Source organism: Oratosquilla oratoria, chromosome 2 (assembly GCF_046742065.1).
Source record: "Oratosquilla oratoria isolate Oo_2021 chromosome 2, ASM4674206v1, whole genome shotgun sequence".
Classification (NCBI taxonomy): Eukaryota; Metazoa; Arthropoda; class Malacostraca; order Stomatopoda; family Squillidae; genus Oratosquilla; species Oratosquilla oratoria.
In genome coordinates this window covers 43127424-43146123 of record NC_134778.1, presented here as the reverse complement: position 1 = coordinate 43146123, position 18700 = coordinate 43127424, and the positions used below count along the sequence as shown (strand labels likewise).

At 46.2% G+C, this 18700-nt stretch overlaps 2 protein-coding genes across 3 annotated transcripts in view; one reads left to right on the top strand and one right to left on the bottom strand.

Moving 5' to 3' along the window:
* Positions 1-17276, top strand: part of LOC143038619 (rabankyrin-5) — a 107326-nt gene extending 90050 nt beyond the window's left edge. For both annotated transcript variants that reach the window (XM_076208078.1, XM_076208087.1), the window contains exon 7: positions 17142-17276. In XM_076208078.1, coding sequence (XP_076064193.1) covers positions 17142-17261 — 120 coding nt within the window. In that variant the 3' untranslated portion in view covers positions 17262-17276. The remainder of the gene's footprint in view (positions 1-17141) is intronic.
* Positions 1-18700, bottom strand: part of LOC143038629 (uncharacterized) — a 33806-nt gene that overhangs the window by 4157 nt on the left and 10949 nt on the right. The gene's annotated exons all lie outside the window — the stretch shown is intronic.

Here is an 18700-nt window from a genome sequence, read left to right as displayed (position 1 = left end):
TGCTCCCCCTCCCAGCTTCCTCCTTCCCTTCCTCTCCATATTCCCTCTCCTCTTCTTCGTCCCCAGTTCCTTTCTCCTCTTCCCTCTCATCTTCCCTCTCATCTTCCCTCCCCTCTCCTCTCCCCTCTCCTCTTCCCTCTCCTCTCCCCTCTCCTCTTCCCTCCCCTCTCCCCTCCCCTCTCCCCTCCCCTCTCCCCTCTCCTTTTCCGTCCTCTCCCCTCTTCTCTTCCCTCTCCACTCCGCTCCCCTCTCCTTTTCCCTCCCCTCCCCTCTTCTCTTCCCTCTCCACTCCTCTCCCCTCCCCTCCCCACTCCCCTCTCTCCTCTCTCCTCCTTCCTCCTCTCCCCTCCCCTCTTACCTCTCCTCTTCCCTCATTTTCCTTCCCCTCTCCTCTCCCTTCTCCTTTTTCCTCCCCTCTCCTCTTCTCTCCCCTCCCCTATCCTCCCCTCTCCTCTCCCCTCTCCTCTCCTCTCCCCTCTCTTCTCCCCTCTCCTCTCCCCTCTCTTCTCCCTTCTCCTCTCCCATTTCCTCCCTTCTCCTCTCCCCTCCCTTCTCCCTTCTCCTCTCCCCTCTCCCTTCTCCTCTCCTACTCTACCCTCTCTCCCCTCTCCCTCCCCCTCCTCCCCTCCTCTCACCTCCCTCTCCTCTTCCCTCCCTTCTCCTCTTCCCTCCCTTCTCCTCTTCCCCCCTTCTCCTCTTCCCCCCCTTCTCCTCTTCCCCCCCTTCTCCTCTTCCCCCCCTTCTCCTCTTCCCCCCCTTCTCCTCTTCCCCCCTCTCCTCTTCCCTCCCCTCCTCTTCCCTCCCTTCTCCTCTCCTCTCCTCTCCTCTTCTCTCCTCTCCTCTTCCCTCCCCTCTTCTTCCTCCCTCCCCTCTTCTTCCTCCCTTTGGCTGTTCCTCCCCCTCCTCCTTCTCCATTTGTGTGTGTGTGTGTGTGTGTGTGTGTGTGCGTGTACGTACGTACGTGTGTATGTATGTGTGTGTGTGTGTACGTGTGTGTGTGTGTGTGTACGTGTGTGTGTGTGTGTGTGTGTGTGTGTGTGTGTGTGTGTGTGTGTGTACGTGTGTGTGTACGTGTGTGTGTTTGTGTGTATGTATGTATGTGTACGTGTGTACGTGGGTGTGTACGTGTGTGTGTGTGCGTGTATGTGTGTATGCGTGTGTTTGTGTGTGCATGTGATCTCGCGCGTGGTTCATGATATTACCAGACACTACTCCCAATATGCCGGGTGCGACTCGACCTTTGCTGGTGTCGAAATAGAAACACACACACACACATATATATATATATATATATATTGTGTGTGTTCGTGTGTGTATAATAATGAATCAGTTGACAGCCGTTAGATTACAAGTAGCTTTGGACAGTGAGGAAGATAAACGAAACTCTTTACAATCTTTTAAAGGGCAGAGGTATCCTTTGGCTGAATCAGATGGCATGGAAGCGACCAATGTCAAACTTATCAGTCGCCGTCGTCCGTGAGAGTTATCCTCCGAGTTTTTTTTTTCCAAATTGTAGCCATGACAGCCCCTCGGTAGTGGAGAGGTTAATTTCTAGCTTACTGGTTCCCAAACTATCGTACATGAGCCCCCCGCCCCTTTTTTTTTTTTTATTCCAGTAGACCCGTACGCCCCCATTTTTTTTTTTTTAGGACGAAAACAAAGATTGCTTGGAATAAAACGAATGATAACTACTTGTCTTGTCACTAAGTAACTAACGTTACTAAACATTCGATTCAAAGGTAGCAAAAAAAAAATATATATAATAATAAATTGGGAAATTATCAAAAAAAGATTTTAAGCGGATGACTTCACGCCTCCCTGGGGTTCGCGGCTGGTTTAACTCCTCTCGCACTTGGTGACTCTTATGTTATAGATCAGGTTGTCGCTAGGCTCTTGTACTCGTTCCCGTGGCCCTCGCACCCCCAGTAATGAAGGGATTGGAGGTCATATCTGTTTGGTGGGCCACCGCGAATGTTGCTGTCTTTGCCTGCCATGCAAGGCGAGGGCGCGATCAATACGCTCATAACACAGCACTTCAGACCAAGTCTCGGATATGCAGCTGCTGCCGACTGGAGGTCACACCAAGTCGAGGACTGTAGTTTCTTTCTGGGGACGCCGCCGCCGCCGCCGCTTGGCTATTTTGCCCTGGCACTTTTGCCTGGCACTTTTTGCCCTGGCACTTTTTGCCCTGGCACTTTTTGCCCTGGCACTTTTGCCTGGCACTTCTCAACTGGTTCTGGGCAAACTAGGATCTCTGGTTAGTTTGGAGTTCCTTTTGTCTCGAGTGTGCACGTCTTAGCTGAATAAAATCACCTGGTGTCAGCCTGTTGAAAATCCGCTAAAATTCTCGTTGGGTCAGACGGGTTAAGTTTTATGTAACAAAAAAAAAAAAAAAAAAAAGCTCCGGGGTCAGGTATAATTTTTGAGGTCAACCCTGGGTTTGACATCAGTGAAGGAAAAAAGGAAGAGGGTAGACATGATCATGTTGTACAAATGCACAAATAGAGTACAAAAAAATATGTTGACCATATCAGTGATATCTAGATCGAGAATTTGAAATAAAAGGAAGGGAAGAGAAGGGAAGGGAGAGTAAAAGAAGAGCGTAGATTTCCCAAAATTGATAAACAGGTAAACCTAAAAGCTGGTAAATGGAAAAGCTACGAAAGTTCGAATTAATGGGGAATGATGTGGCTCTGTTGAGGTTACGGAAATCTAAAAGTAAAATACGGGGTATTATAAAGACTGGAATATGTTCAGGGACGGATGGACATACACACAAACACACCCGCTTGCGTAAAGAAATGAAGAAAATATTAGTTACACTGATAAGACCAAGACTGGAGTACGCAGCGACACTATGGTCACCCAATACCAAATAGAATATAAGGAAATTTGAAATAATCCAGAGAGCAACTACGAAGATGCCCCCCCCCCCCACTTTCAGATTTGCCATACGAAGGAAGACTGTCAAAACTAAGAGTTACCTCTGGAACAAAGAAGAGAAAGAGGAGACTTGTTGACCATCTATAGAATCATGAGAGGTATGGAAGTCCTTAATAGAGAAGACTTACTAAAACTGGATACGAGAATTCTAAGAGGACATGGAAAGAAACTCAAAAAGGACAGTTATAGAAGAGACCTGCAAAAGAACAGCTTTCCCTACAGAGTGGTGGATGTCATTGCATGGGACAAACTGGACGAAATGATAGTGTGTGCAAAAACCATACACGGATTTAAGAATTTAGATAATGCGAGATATAGAGACGGGACACACGACTGTAGCTCCCCTTCCCGTAAGATAAAACTTGGTAAATACACACACACTAATAAAACTGTACATTCATAGCACACGCACCAATGAAATTATGAACAAACACGTACGATATATAGGAGACGTCTCTGAAACAGTTTTCTGCATTTACTGAAAATGCCCGTGTATCGTGAACATTTACACGTTATACAGTTGATGCAACCATTGGTGTCTAACGTCGTTAATGAAATAAACATTAAATTTATGGGCAAGAGGGCATGAGGCCAATACCCCCCATTCTTTTTCTTTGTCTCTTTCTCCCTTCATGGAAATCTGGCAGTCATCGCGAATGGTCGAAAGCGACTCAGAAATGTGTGGAATTTTGTTGCGGATCTTATTCTGTAGTGGCGTACGCGTACGCTTGACACATCTTGGCGGCGGCTGCAGCACCAGCAGCTACCCTCGCGTCGGTTGAGGATAAATACGAGGTTAAGTTTTTGCGCGTCGTCTGTGCATCATGGGGCCCGGTCGTCCAAGGAACGCTCTTGACGTCATGAGCTCTATTTGAATGTGCCTGTCTTTGTGTACAAGTATATGCAAGTGCGCGCGTGCTTGTACGTGTGTGTGTGTGTGTGTGTGTGTGTGTGTGTGTGTGTGTGTGTGTGTGTGTGTGTATTTACCTAGTTGTATTTTGCGGGAAGGGGAGCTATGCTCGTGGTGTCCCGCCATTGTATCTTGCAGTGTCTAGTTTGCTTTTAAACTCATGTGTGTGTGTGTTTGTGTGTGTGTGTGTGTGTCCGTCCGTCCGTCCGTGTCGTCCACTACAGGCCCCTACAAAACTAAGTCTCGCCCTCAGGCGAATAAAATCGTTAGGCTGTAGCCAAAAGGAAATCTGAAGAGTGCGTCACCGAGCGAAGAGGGCTCAAGATGTTTGGGCGGGAGAACCACAAGTGTAGCACACGGTCGCGCTATCAGTGCCTTGGGTAGTGCCAGTGTTGGGTCAGGTGGCGGGGCGAACGCCTTGACAGGTGCCGGGTGAAGAGTGTGGATGTCAGCAGGCAAGGGGGGCCATTACTACACAGGTGCCAACCCGAGGGAGGTACCCAGGCAGCAAGTGTATAAATATTTTTGGCCAAGTGCAGAGGGCGAGCGGGGACGGGCTGGAGGGTGGTCGGAACTTGCATTCCCCACATGCGTTGTCAGACATATGGTGGATCATCACCTTCCATTCACACTTGTATCTTCTTCTTCCTCCTCCTCCACAACTTCTTTTCCTCTCATTCTCCCTCTCCTCCTCTTCCGCCTTCTCCCGTAGATTCATTCCTCCACTTCCTCTCTTGTCTGTTCCCTCCCCCTTTTTATATACTTGTCTCTCCTAAAGCATCCGCTGTTCCTGTTCGTCAGTCAGGCAGGGAATGACCAGCAACTGATTCTGGGTTAGCCGTTCTCTTGACGCTCCGATTCTTGTAACGGAGAGTTTCCCCGTGAATCACTCAGGGGAAGGTGTGTATGGTCACTACAGTATGTATGTATGTATATATGTATATATATATATATATATATATATATATATATATATAAATATATATATATGTGTGTGTGTGTGTGTGTGCGCGTGCGTGCGCGCGCGCGTGTATGCATGTATGTATGTATATTTAATATTTGCGGGCCTCATACCACATTGAGTCTCGTCCCCCAAGAGTCAGCCAACCCCTTCATTGCTGTGGTGCACTTCGTAGATTCGGTCACAGTGAACAGCAGATGATTTTATTAATCGAAGGTCCGTCACCGGTGAAAAGGAGAGGTCTAGATAGGGCCCTTGTGTGTCGTGTGGAGTGTGTGCGCGTGCGTGCTTCAGTTCACTTCCCATAATGTTGCTCCAGGAATTATTATTTAAGGTCACTGGTGACTAGTACTTTTCGTGGCTTTCCGAGCACGTTGGGTAAAGGTGATGGATTGGGCTACAACTCTGTACCTCCCTGCGGAGGCTGTTTGCATTGCATATGCACTGTGCATGGAATTGCAAGGATGCAGTGCACGTATACTGATGTGGGAATCCATCACATGGGATTCCAGCTGCATAAATACACAGGAATTCGCAGCTGAGGCGAGCTTGCGGTATGACTACACCGTTGCTTCGACCTTGCAATATACTAAAACTTCAGTTTAACAAACAGACAACGTAACTGCAATGCGTGTATGGCAATGCGCCTCTGCAAGGTCAAATTGAGGTCAAAACTCTTGAAGCACTCGAAAGTTTTCATTCGGTCTTTCCTGCTGAGGACTCGCTGTATGTTTCTGTATTCAACTTTATGTACAAATAAGCAGCAATAGAAGCTGATTAGGTTGTATTCCTCGGGCTTCCTCTGTACACTTTGAATGGGGTGTACAGGGAATGAAGGGTCATGCAGCGCTGTGCATGGCGAAACATAGGATCCCTACGAACTGAGCAAAACGCGTTTTTGGAGCGGAAGTAGGGGTGGGGGTGGGGGTGGGGGAACTGTGTTTACGTAAGAATGAGGGGCATGTTGACGCAAGGGGACGAGACGTGTTGGTGGAAAGGAATACACATGAGTGTGTGTGTGTGTGTGTGTGTGTGTGTGTGTGTGTGTGTGTGTGTGTGTGTGTGTGTGTGCGCGCGCGCGCGGATGGGCGCTTTGTGGCCCGACTGTTATTCTTGACCCTTGCCTTTTGTCTCTGGCTTCCGCCAGGCGATTTTATTCATCTCCGTGGAACCCTTACGTAGCGAAAGGGTTACAGTAGCCAAACTCGAATTATTCCTGCTTTTCAGGCAACCACTTCTAAGAACATAGGAATGGAGGGGACTGCAAGAGACCATAAGGCCTACACTATGTCCCTTACCACCTGTCATCCCAATTCATAGAATCTTATTTATTAAAACAACCAATTGTTTCGGCGCTCAGTACATGGTGGCAATGTGTTAGTGTAAAGGTGGTGGCACACTAGGTTAACATGCTACTTGCTTTTGCTACTTCGTTTGAGTAGAAACGACATCGGTTACAATATTCTAGACTTCCGCAAGAACATCTCAACAATGTGTCTAACATTGGTAGAGGTTTAACTTCTCTTTAATTCGTCATTCAGGTTCTCGCTATATGACGCAAGAATGATTTGACATTTGGAAATTTAAAAAGCCAAAGATCGTAACCGAAGTCGTTTGTACTCAAACGAACTCGCCAAAGCAAGGAGCATGCTAGCGAGAAATGCCTAGTGTGCCGCCACCTCGACTCGATGAGCTCCGTTCGAGTTTTGGCACTTTTCGTTGCATTTTGGCAGCCACAAGTCTATTTTATTCTCCGTCGCAGGGTGGGACTGAGGTACAAGGTGGTTATGGGGTGTACTGTGACTTTTTATAGTTCAGACTACAGATTTATGGAATTTTTTGGAGCCCTTCCTCAGGACGGGTCCACCCCTCACCTGCATGAATCCGATCGGTGCTCGTAAAAATGTGTGTGTGTGTATATATATATATGTGTGTGTGTGTGTATGTATGTATGTATGTAAAATGAAAAAATAAACATAATGAAGCGGCTTTGCTGTGTTTGTGCTGCTGTGTCTTGGTGCATTGCTTCTGACCCGGGCAGTGGGCGAGGGACAGGGTGACCTTTCATCCGCGAGGAGCTAAGATGAGGAGGAGGAATGGGTGGTGGATGAGAGTGGAATGGATGGGAGTGGGTGCATGCCTCTGACTTGGCTACCTCCATTATAAAGGGCCATTTACACGGCCAAACGGTTTGTCAAACCCGGTTCGTCAAACAAGCGTTTAAAGTGATGTTTGACCGTGTGAATGGGGTATTTGGTTGTCAAACACGTTTGTCAAACGTGTTTGACAACCAAAGACAGCATTCACACGATCAAACATCACTTCAAATATTTGTTTGACAAACCGGGCTTGACAAACAGTTTGATAGTGTAAATGGCCCTTAAGGGGGAAGCTCATGGTATATAGATAGAAAGGACTTAGAAACAGGTTGTGTTGTTTTCTTTTTTCGAAATTGGGAACATAGGTTCACCAAATTCACGAAACTTCTACGACAGCAATCTCACCATTCGAATTTGTTCGCAGTAAATGAAAGCAACGGTTTTACTAATACTAAAATGTATGCGGCTTCATTGGTTATCCACACGAATATGATTTATTTCTTGTAGGAAAGCTATAAAGCGAGAACATAGTAATTTTCTCTGGGCACAGAAGTGAAGAAATATGAAAAATGGATTTCCTACACATCGTTTTAGATTAAACGATCGTAAATGGTGAATTCGATACCGGATCTGTTATGTGTCTGTATCCTCGTGTTGACCTCACACGTGTTGGTGTGTTAGTGTGGTATTTCACTCCCGGATTGTTTACGTATGAGCCAACACAGCTGGCCGTGTTCATAGGCGAGGGAGTCTATGTGTACGTGTGTGTGTGTGTGTGTGTGTGTGTGTGTGTGTGTGTGTGTGTGTGTGTGTGTGTGTGTGTGTGTTTGTGTGTTTACCCAATTACATTATACAGGAAAGCAGCATCGCTCGTTAGGTCCCGTCGCCTACTATGCAATTTATCATATCTAGCCTCAAATTTATGTATAGAACAAATTAAATCTGTATCCTTGATTTCTAATTATTAGATTTTAATTCATGTATTGCTCCAGCTTGGGCTATATCACCCTCTAAGCTATTCAAAGCAATTATGCATTTATCAAGGAAAAATTGTCACATCCTTTAGACATGTGGTCTAAACGGTTAGTGTGTGTGTGTGTGTGTGTGTGTGTGTGTGTGAGAGAGAGAGAGAGAGAGAGAGAGAGAGAGAGAGAGAGAGAGAGAGAGAGAGAGAGGGGGAGAGAGTGAGAGAAACCTGATGGGCGTTATTGTATTCCTGTAGGCCCATGCGTGCGCTCGCAAATCTCATTGCAATTAATGGAGAACGAATGGAGGGGGGAGGGAGGGGGCTAGGGTGAATTTGGGCTCATGACTCCATTTACTCCTTCGAGTTCTGCCACCCACAGTGGAATCCGTAGAGCGAATGACCCTTTCGTTAGGATTGAATATGAAGGGCGACGATGTATGGGTTGCTTACAGCCCCCCCCCCTCCCCCCGTGCTTTCGAGGGCTGCCCCCCCGTCGGAGGTAAATGGTGTAGTTCTGCGGCAGATAGCGTGGAAAGAAAATTGCCCACCTGGTACACGGAAGGGGTGAAGGACAAAGGGGAATTGTGTTAAAAAAGACAAAAGACGGGATGGTAATTAGAATGAAAGAAAGGCAGGAGATTGTACTCATTACGGCCTGGGTATGTGGAAGAGGCTCTCCATCCCTCCCCAGATCAGTTTCAGTTCCCTTCCTGCCGACGAAGTGCCAGGAAAGTGGAAAAAAAAAGGAAAGGAAAAGAAACTCGGATGGCAGTGTGTTTGGATTGAAATCACAGGGGATTTAACCAGAACAAAAGCGAATAAAGTCCGCCACCATAGGTAGTGTTGGAAGCCATTGCCACGAAATATTTGTTGGCATCATGTTCTTGTATCGGTTGGCGTGAGCACTGAAACAATTGGCTGTTTGAGGAGAAAAAGAGACAATTTTATGGATAGGGATTACAGGGCTCTTCAATTAACACCGTTCCCAACACTCGAAGGATCACTGCAGGTATCTTTCGTGTGAAAATATGTGTGCACGAGTTTGTGAAGGCGGGCAGGGGTATGTGTGGGTGCTGATTGTGTATGTGTGTGTATGTGTTTGTGTGTGTGAGAGAGAAAACGAGTGAGTGAGCGTGTTAAGTCAAGCATGATACAAAATGATGTCAATACTTGAACTCTGGAAGGGTCTTGGTGTCAAATGATGAATAATACTCACTGTCACTTGTATTTCGTTTGCGAGGAGTGACTGGTGTACTATATAGTGACTGTACTAATACAAGTCTTTGTGTTTTTTATGGTCTTAGTTTTATTCTTATTGTGCTGTTCATTTGTTCATATTCTTTAAGCTTATGGCATGGGTTTAAACTTCGTTTGAGGCAACTTGTTCCATCCGTATTGGGAAACTGTGTGGCCAACTTCAGTTCAAGTTTGGGATTGTCTTTGTCAACGGTGCCATTTTTCCCTTGGTTGCTTTGTCCGGGGATGATCATATCCCCCCCCCCCTGTAAATTCTGAACGTAGATGGTGATCGATCATTACACTTTTTTTTGTTTATATCCGCTCGCGTGCATGCATATGCGTGTTTGCGCGTATGAATTCGTATGTACATGTCAGGTATGTGCGCGTTTTTGCGTACGTTTGTGTACGCTCGCGCATGTGTGTGTGTGTGTGTGTGTGTGTGTGTGTGTGTGTGTGTGTGTGTGTGTGTGTGTGTGCGCCTGCGTGTGTGAATGTTTGTATGTGTGTAATTACGTGCTTTGCGTTCACATCAGTTCAAGGTTTGGCGTCTGTCGCCTCTTACCGTTACTCGTGCGTGCGTGCGTACATACGTGGGTGGTTTGTTTGCGTTAGTGTATTGGTACCCAGTCCGTATTCGTGCTATGTATGTTTCCAGTATCAGTCATTTCGGTAGTAATCTTAATGTAAACCAGAGAGCTCCTACACTGTGTGTGTGTGTGTGTAGTCGCTCGCAAATGAAAGAAATAGTAAAGTAATCTGCATGCGATGGAAACATAAATCGTTTCTTTGACATATGATTGGGAACTGACGTCATGTCGGCATAGCGTGACGTAATGTCGGCATTGTGTGACACATCTTCGTTAAGTCGCCTGTGGTCGATTATGTTGGAACTCTTGACCGCGACTGCAAGGCAGTCGAACTTGACCAAGTTTTATTTTTATGTGTGTGTGTGTGCGTATGTGTATGCACATATGAGTTTAAGCGATTGTATACTGTATATACATATGCGTACACACACACACACACACACACACACACACACACACACACACACACACACACACACACACACACACACACACACACACACACACACACACACACATATATATATATATATATATATATTTATATTATGTTGTGTGTGTACGTATGTGTGTAAATGTGTGTTTACGCATATATACAGTATATCTTATGTCAGAGCCCTATTTCTAAGTGGGGTGACCGAGTCAGAGGATACGCCTACTCTACACCCATCATAAAACCCACTTGTTGCCCCTCCCCCTACTTAGCAATTCGTGGGTGAAAGGTCATCTCTATTCCTCGCAACTATGTTTGGATCATAGTGCAACAAAACACAGTGATGATGATGATGATGATGATGATGGCGGCGGGGCGGGGATAATGGCCTCGAGTTTTATTGACGACTGGGAAACGGCGGCCGACTCTTAGCGACTGGCAACGGGTCTCGAGCTCTCCCAAAGAACTTTCTGGGACGAAGCATTGGACTGTATTCTGTGTTGCCGTTAACGGGGATTCGTTCCTATGCCATCAGGTTTTTGTTGTGCCAAGAGAGAGGGAAGTCGGAGAGTCAGTTGCCGGTTGTCAGCTCTCGATGTGATAAAGGGTGGAGGAGAAGATAGAGAAAACCTGGGCCTTGTCTTGAAACATTGTGTCAGTCCCTCTGGGCTATACTTCCAGATGGAGTGGTGTTGATGGGCTTGGAGAAGATTTTATTCTGATTGTGTGCGTGCGTGCGTGTGTGTGTGTGTGTGTGTGTGTGTGTGTGTGTGTGTGTGTGTGTATGTATGTGTGTGAGGGAGCATGTGTTTGCCACGCAATGCTAAGTAATGAGAAAAAAAAATCATGATGGCAAATGTTCGCATTGCTGGTGCCTGTCTTCGAAACGGATTTTTCGATGGTCTCCGCTGACGTACCGAATTCTTGATGGACAACTCAATACCCTCCCATTCCACTCACTCCTGTGGCATTTGAGCCTGGAGTTCCATGGCCACCTTCACGAAGTCTCGTCCTATGCTTCGATTGGTGGTGATTCCTCGCCACTCTGCTACTTGGTTCTCTACATACTCTTTGATGTCATCCATTATGCCATCGTTCCATCAATATTTTGGCCTTTCCGAGTGGTCTTTAGCCGGCAACATTTCCATTCAACACTTGTTTGTGTATTCTCCCATCGTCCACCCTAGCCACATGGCCTGCACATCTCATTCTTCTACCTTTGACATCATTCTGTATGAATATTTGTCCCGTCATTTCTCTAATCTCTTTGTTATGTCATCTTAAGCCACGTAAGAAAAAAAGAATGCTCATATAGTCCGATTTGTGGATAACGCTGTGGCCTAGCACACACCACACACCCATCCCCTTCCTCAAGAGGAATGGCTGGCCGTATTAGCGTAATATCTTCACTGCGCGCACTCTCGATGTTGTTTTCAAACCAGTTATTGCCGTGGGGCCTTCCTCTGCAGAACAGAAACGCTTGGTTCAGATTAGAATGAACGACCCGGGTGTAAATGTTGTACGGAAGAGATTGGTCGTTTTAACCGGTTGGCCGAATAAAGTCGATGGCGGCAGCCGGAAATAAATGGCTTCGGTCGTAACAGAGCCAAAATGGTTTCATAGTTTTGTCTGTCGCCAGGGGATTTCATTCATCTCCGTGGCACCCCTGCTCCGGCTTCCGCGTTGGAAGAGGTCGACAGGCAGGCCATAGGACGACTCACACCGTGCCTCGACTTGCACTCCTTCAGCAATCCTTCCCTCTCCACCTGACCTTCATGCTGCTCCCGGTGGCCATGTCAGCTGCTGGCAGCGGTCAACCCTCATGTGCACCGATCGTCGTCGGGAAAGCGGTGGTCGTCCCGCTTGCACTTCCGGGTGTAAACGGAGCAGCGCTTGGGACTCCGCCTCCAACCCTCCCGTGCGCCCCCCCCCCCCCTTCCTCCTCCTCCCCCTTTTTTTTTCCTTCTTCTTCTTTACCCAATTAACTAGAACATGACTTGCATATGCTTAGGGACCTCCCCCCCCCCCATGCCAAGCACGGCGAAGGGAGGGGAGGCAGGAACATGACCTGGCTTTTCTATGACCTCGCTCAACTCCTCAATGAAGTGACGTTATACACTGTGTCGTCACTTAAAGAAAAGTGACTTTAACATTTTGACCACAGCATGAAGAATAATGGAGTTACGTACTGTGACGTCACTTTAGATTTGTGATGTCACATTCTATGACGTCTTTCATTTCTTAACATTAAAAGGATATCCTTTGCTGATCCTGCAGAGATTGCCTCGACCTTTTTGGTGTCGTTGTATGACCAACAGAGGGACGAATTTCGTAGCCGTTGCAAGCGTGGATCGGTCCTTAACCCGTTCCCTACCTGCTAGTAGTACATTTCCATTCCTCCTTGTTGCCGGCAGGCTATTTCATTCATCTCTGTGACGTCCCCTTGGGAACGAACAGGTTGTCACCTCTTAATTCATCTCCTCCGCACCGGGTGGTCATTTTTTTCATTTTGGTTGCTGCCAGGCTGTTTTATTCGTCTCCATGGCAACCCTATTGATAGTGAGCGGGGTCAGTGGCGTGAACATTCACCATTCCGAGGACTCGAACCCGTAAACTTCAGTTACGGGTCGATCACTGACCACTGGACCATCAGGCCCCTCCTTTGTTCAGATGGACCACGTTGTTCACCATCGACTCACTTCAGCTTCTTCCACATGTCTATTCGAAAAAGTGAACATAGAAAAGAAAAAGGAAAAAATGCACAAAAAGAGAAAATATGATGAATGAAATGAACGGAGAAAACAGAGTACAGACGACGTAAAAAGAAAAAAAAAATAAGTGCGTTATACACATGGAAGTAAAGAAGATATTGCATATAGAGGTGTGACACAACTGAGGCAAAACACCCCGAACTGAACCTGAACCTGAACCACGTCGCCCACGGGGTCAAGATCACGGAGAAGGAAGAAAGTCGCTCCGGAAGACGGGCCTGTGCTCTCGACTCGTTTAATTCTGGCTTACTCCATGCGATTGTAGTCACGCGGTATGGTATGGCTGGTGTTGCAACAGGGCGCGTACGTGTTCGGCTGCAAATGTGAAGTGAAGAAAATACATAGCTAATTTTCAAAATCTCTTTGTAATGCATACCCCGTTTTCTGAGTCCGCAAAACACTAATATTGCCAGATGTCGTAAGACAGTGTTTCTCAGCCAGGGATCCGTAGAAACCTACCAAGGGATTCACAGGACGGGGAATGCAACATGTTACAATTAATCCTGTCATAGATCAGATTTATCCTATAATTCATGATTTCACGATGTTTCTTAATCGAGATGTCTATTTTTGTTTAGTTTTTTCTTGGTAAGTTGCGTCTCAGAAAGTGACTATAGTCTATCTAATCCCGTATTAAGGGGTCCCCTGAACATACAAGTGGACGCAAGGGGTACTCAAATCTCGAAAGGTTGAGGAACAGTGAATGTAAGCCCCATTTCGCGACTCTATAGACTACGCGGAAATGTCAATTGTACATCCCAATTCAGGGAAATGAGGTCACCGACAACTGGCCACTCCTACTCGTGACCTAGTGTCCAGTGAGATCTCTCTCTAGACTGCAAACTTTCACGCCTAAGACTCCCAAGTAGGACTAAACCCAAGTAAAGTCGTTGGGGGAAAATTCCAATCGAACCACGCTAACTAGAGGCGGAGGTTCAAGTCTAAGGAAGTAACCATGTTCTGAGCGCTGAAACAATTAGTTGATTTAAGAGAAGATTAAATAATTTTATTGATAGGTATGATAGGTAGTAATGGACATGGAACTGCCCAGTGCAGGGCTTTTAGTCTCTTGCAGTATCCTCCATTCGTATGCTCTTATTATATGGGCTTGTCATATTTAGCTGAAAGAACCCTCCTTTCATCCTAATCCATAAAGAAAGATAATTTTATGGATGGGGGTGATAGATGGTAATATATAAGGAACTGTCTAGTGTAGGCCTCATGGTCCCTTGCAGTCACCTTCTTTTCTATTTTCTTATGTGCTCCGTATCGAGAACTGAAAGTACGAGAGCACATGACTCCCTTTCAACGTGAGTGTTTTAGATTTTGCTGCAGCTAACTTCAGACTACTCAGTTAGTTGGACCCATGGGGCCTCGATCAGTCGAGATCTTGTTCAGACAGGGGATATTGACCCTCAGCGGAAGAAGATCTTCTGGCCTTATGTCGGTGTCACACTATGCGGCAGCGCCGGATGCGGCCGGCTTACGGGCAAGTTCAGTCAGCTTAATGGAAACCACCTGGCGACAGCAGCCAGGACTTGATATAACGACGACGACGTCCACCTCCCCTGGTTGAAGCACCATAATAACTTTTCGAGTTCAATGACTCGTGAAGATGATGTTTGCCAACAACAAGCCCCAACGACGACGCCGGACAGTGTGACACCGGTCTTATGCCTCAACAGAAGCATGGGGATGACGTGGCTGTTTTGTCCAGGGTCTAGACCAGTGGTTCTTAACCCTTAGGTCGCGACCCAAAATTGGGTCGCCAAGCCATTTGAATGGGTCACCAAGGGTTCGTGACTTCTTGTTTTCCCAATATTGCTATTCAAAATATTATCAAAGAATTCCAAAGTCATTATTATCTAAGATTAAGCAAGACATGGAGACATAAGCGATTTGATTAAGGTGAAAAAACTACCAACGTCTACTCTTGCCTTTTAAGTGGTTATAAAGGTAAGGGTCGCCATGGTCGATCTGGACTCTGGACGTTAGACGTGGGCTTTGTCTTCGTGGAAATTTTATCGTGTTGGACTTGTATAGCTGATAGTGAATATTTGTTTTATTAGCCTCTTTTCGCCGTGGAAGGACATTCCTTCAGCTGAATATAATCCTATGGCAGCAACTAAGACGTTGGAGTCTCCATTATGCTTGATCGGGGTATAAGAAGCGTTTACGCTTTACGTGTGGTGTCGTTATATAGAAAGCCAAAATTCAATGGTGAATTTCTTACGGTGTAGTTCCCTTGCTGAGTAGAAATCGTGTGGCTTTAGCCAGAATAAAAATATATATACAGGGGGAAGGGGTGAACGTAGAACGTATAGCTCTGATCATCTCGGTCATGGGCGTTCATGCGTGGGCGTCCTGGGGGGGGAGGGGGGGTCAGTTCGAACAGCTCTCTCGTAACGGCACCGGTTGCTGACGTCACTGCAGCGGTTCAAGACCGTTGGATAAACGTCTTCGCCTCCCATGGAAAGGGCCTTCGTTTGTGTGCGTGTGCATGCATGTATGCGTACATGGCATCATACGTCCGCATACATGTATACACACATATGCATACACACATGCACGCACGCACGCACGCACGCACACACGCACATGTGTATATATGTATCCCGTTTGCACCAGTTCCTCTAGGCTGAATAAAATCGCCTGGCGTTAGCCAAAACAAATTAATGTGTAATTATTATGTACAGTGGATATGATTGGGCTGTGTGTGTACGTGTGTGTGTGTTTATATGTGTGTACATATATAGATTAAGTATTCCTTTGCATCAATGACGGCTACTTGCTTGCAGGGCTTTCACATGGGGGGGGAGGTTATATGCCGTGGGCGGCACATTTAGGGGGGCGGCAATTCAAGTCAGGAAATGCTGCCCACAAGGCTGACAAAATAATTCTAATAATAAAGGTCAAAGGAGTCCAGAACATATTACCGTAATATACAAATTTTGCGTTAGAATAAAGAGAATATGAAATATTTTTCCCTTATCCTTTCTGCAATAGGGACATTAAATACAATTTTTAAAATCCGTTTAATTATTTCGCAAGCCAATAGCTAAAACAGGCTGTAAGGAATGGTGGAGATGGGAAGTGGTGATGGGGGAAGGGGGTGGAGGGGCGTCACTGACAACTTTGCCCTGGGGCGGCACTTTGGCATGTAAGGGCTCTGCTTGTTTGTGGTGCTTTTGTAAGATGGACGTCGGAGAGGATTATCTTCGTGCTGGCCATCTTCAAAGCCTGTCAGCACCATAGCCAACATCTGGAGGTGGAACCCTTGGCACTCACTCGGTCTCTGGACCAGGCCCAAGATCTCTTTTCTGTCAACTTGACCTTTTCACACAAGGAGAGCAGGCCTTGGGCGACAGTTCCACTCCTCCAACACGAATGCAGCAGAAACGACAGTTCAAAGCTGTGGTTCCCAAACTAGGAGGCACCCCCCCCCTCGGGAGTCGTTAGGAAGATATAAAAGGGGCGTGAAGTCAATTGCTAAAAAATCCTTAATGGATAGAAATAATGAAATCGTTCCCAGAAGAAGTATCTGCCGTTACATACGTGTAAATTTATCCATCTGTCACCCCAACCCGTTTTCCATTAAGATGTAAATAGAAAAATATATATATATCATTTCGTATCAATGCCAAAACGGTGCGGGAGGCGTGCGGGTCTGCTGGAAGTAAAAAGGGAGGCGTCATATAAAGTAGTTTGGAAACCAGTGGTTCTTAACCCTTGGGTCACCAAGGATTTGTGACGTGTTTTTTTTCCCAATATTCCTATTCAAAATATTATCAAAGTATTATTCCTGATTGTAGAATTCCTAAGTCGTTATTATCTAAGGTTAAGCATAACATGGAGATATAGACGATTTAATTGAGGTGAAAAAAACTACCAACATCTACTCTTCGTCTTTTAAGTGTTTATGAAGGTAAGGGTCGCCATGGTCGATTTGGACAGGATTTTGGGTCGCAGCCAAAAACGGTTAAGAACCACGGGGTCTAAAGTTTCTGACCCAAGAGATCCACGGGAGGACCTGTGGATTGTTGCGAGTCACTGTGGATTTCCAGTCAGTGAAACTGGAGACAACGTTATTAATATGTACGAGTACATCATATTGCGGCCACTGACGGTCATCCGGTATTGTGTTTCATAACATTTATCCCCATCCGTACCGAGTGTCTTTTTTATTATTATTATTCTGACCGCCACTAGGTTATTTTATTCATTTCCACAGCACCCCATCGGGAGTGATATGATTTTGAATGGAAGAATGTCATTTTCCTCTCTGTTCGATAAAACTGAGACGAAAAAGGGGACGCCCACAGTAGAACTCATGGCTGGAAGGGCAAGTTGATCGGAGCAGTCGAGAGTGGGAAGGATGGATGGATGGATGGATGGATGGCTGCATGCGAGCTTGCTGCACGGAGAGACTGGTGACTACTGGCGCCGGAGTGGGAATGGACCAAAGCACTTCACGGCGCATGCCCCCGATTGATGATATAACGCTAATTGGAAAATAAGGCCGTATGTCTACGCATTTCTCTCCTTTTGTATCCATGTTATCCCCCATCGTTTCCCTCCTCTACCCTTTCCATCCCCCTCTTTCGTGACCCTTTTTTACCCGTTACACACACACACACACACACACACACACACACACACACACACACACACACACACACACACACACACACACACATGGTGGTGCGCGTAGTGCTTGGTTCGAATCCTGCCCAGGGCCAAAATTAATTTCGGTACAGCTGCGCTTCGGGTCGTTACTCTGACTCTCGTGGGCGGGGAGTTGGGTGTGTGTGTGTGTGAAAGGTCATAGCATTACCCATAGATCGGACCTACGAGCTCTGAGCTCTCTTCCAGGAGGGAAATAGCTGTCGATCACGAGTCGAACACGTGATCCAAAAAGACCAAGTGAATACACACACACACACACATACATACATACATACATACACGACCACCTTCATATGAATGGGTCCCAACCTCAATGTGCGGGTGTCTGAAAACTCTTCACCGTTAATAGCACCGAATGTGACTGTTTGAACACACACCTGTAACGCCTCGTGTAAAATGGATTCTGTAAGTGTTGTTATACCATCGGAATCAGTGTTACCAAGTGTGAATAGCTTCAGTCAGCCACACACTCGTGTCATGGGCTGGAGACCGGGATGACCCTTCATCCACGAGGAGCTGAGGTGGGAGGGAAACGAGCGGGGCGGGGGAGCAGTGGACGGGAGTGGAATGAGTTAGAGCGGGTGCGTGCCTCGACTAGCTACCTGCTATATAAGGAGGAAGAGGCCCTTAGGTGTCCAGGTAGTTGGCTTTCTGGTGACAGATCATCCCCGATTAGTCTCTAAGTCTCCTGACCAAAGCTGCTCATCGTTGTGATATTGAAGGTGCGTCACTTGGTTAATGACGTCATTATCTTTTTTTTTTTTTTATTCTTTGAATATTGGGGAAAAATCTTTGAATGTTAAGTCTTTTTTACAAGTCATTCACCATGAATTATAGCATTGCCCATCACAGCACGCGCATGTATGTATGCATACATGTATAAATTTAAGCGAAAGTATATAAGTAAATGCATTGTAACAGTGCCCGACGAATAACATGGAAAAATGAGACCCTCGTATCATCGTTCCGCAAAGAGCATAAGAGAGTATTTACTAATTTTTAGATTGTGTTATGAAAGGAAATGCTCTTTTTACTAACGCTCACGACTCAAAAATTCTGGGAAAATATCGGAAGAGAGGGGGAATTCTATTAATTCTCAGGTGA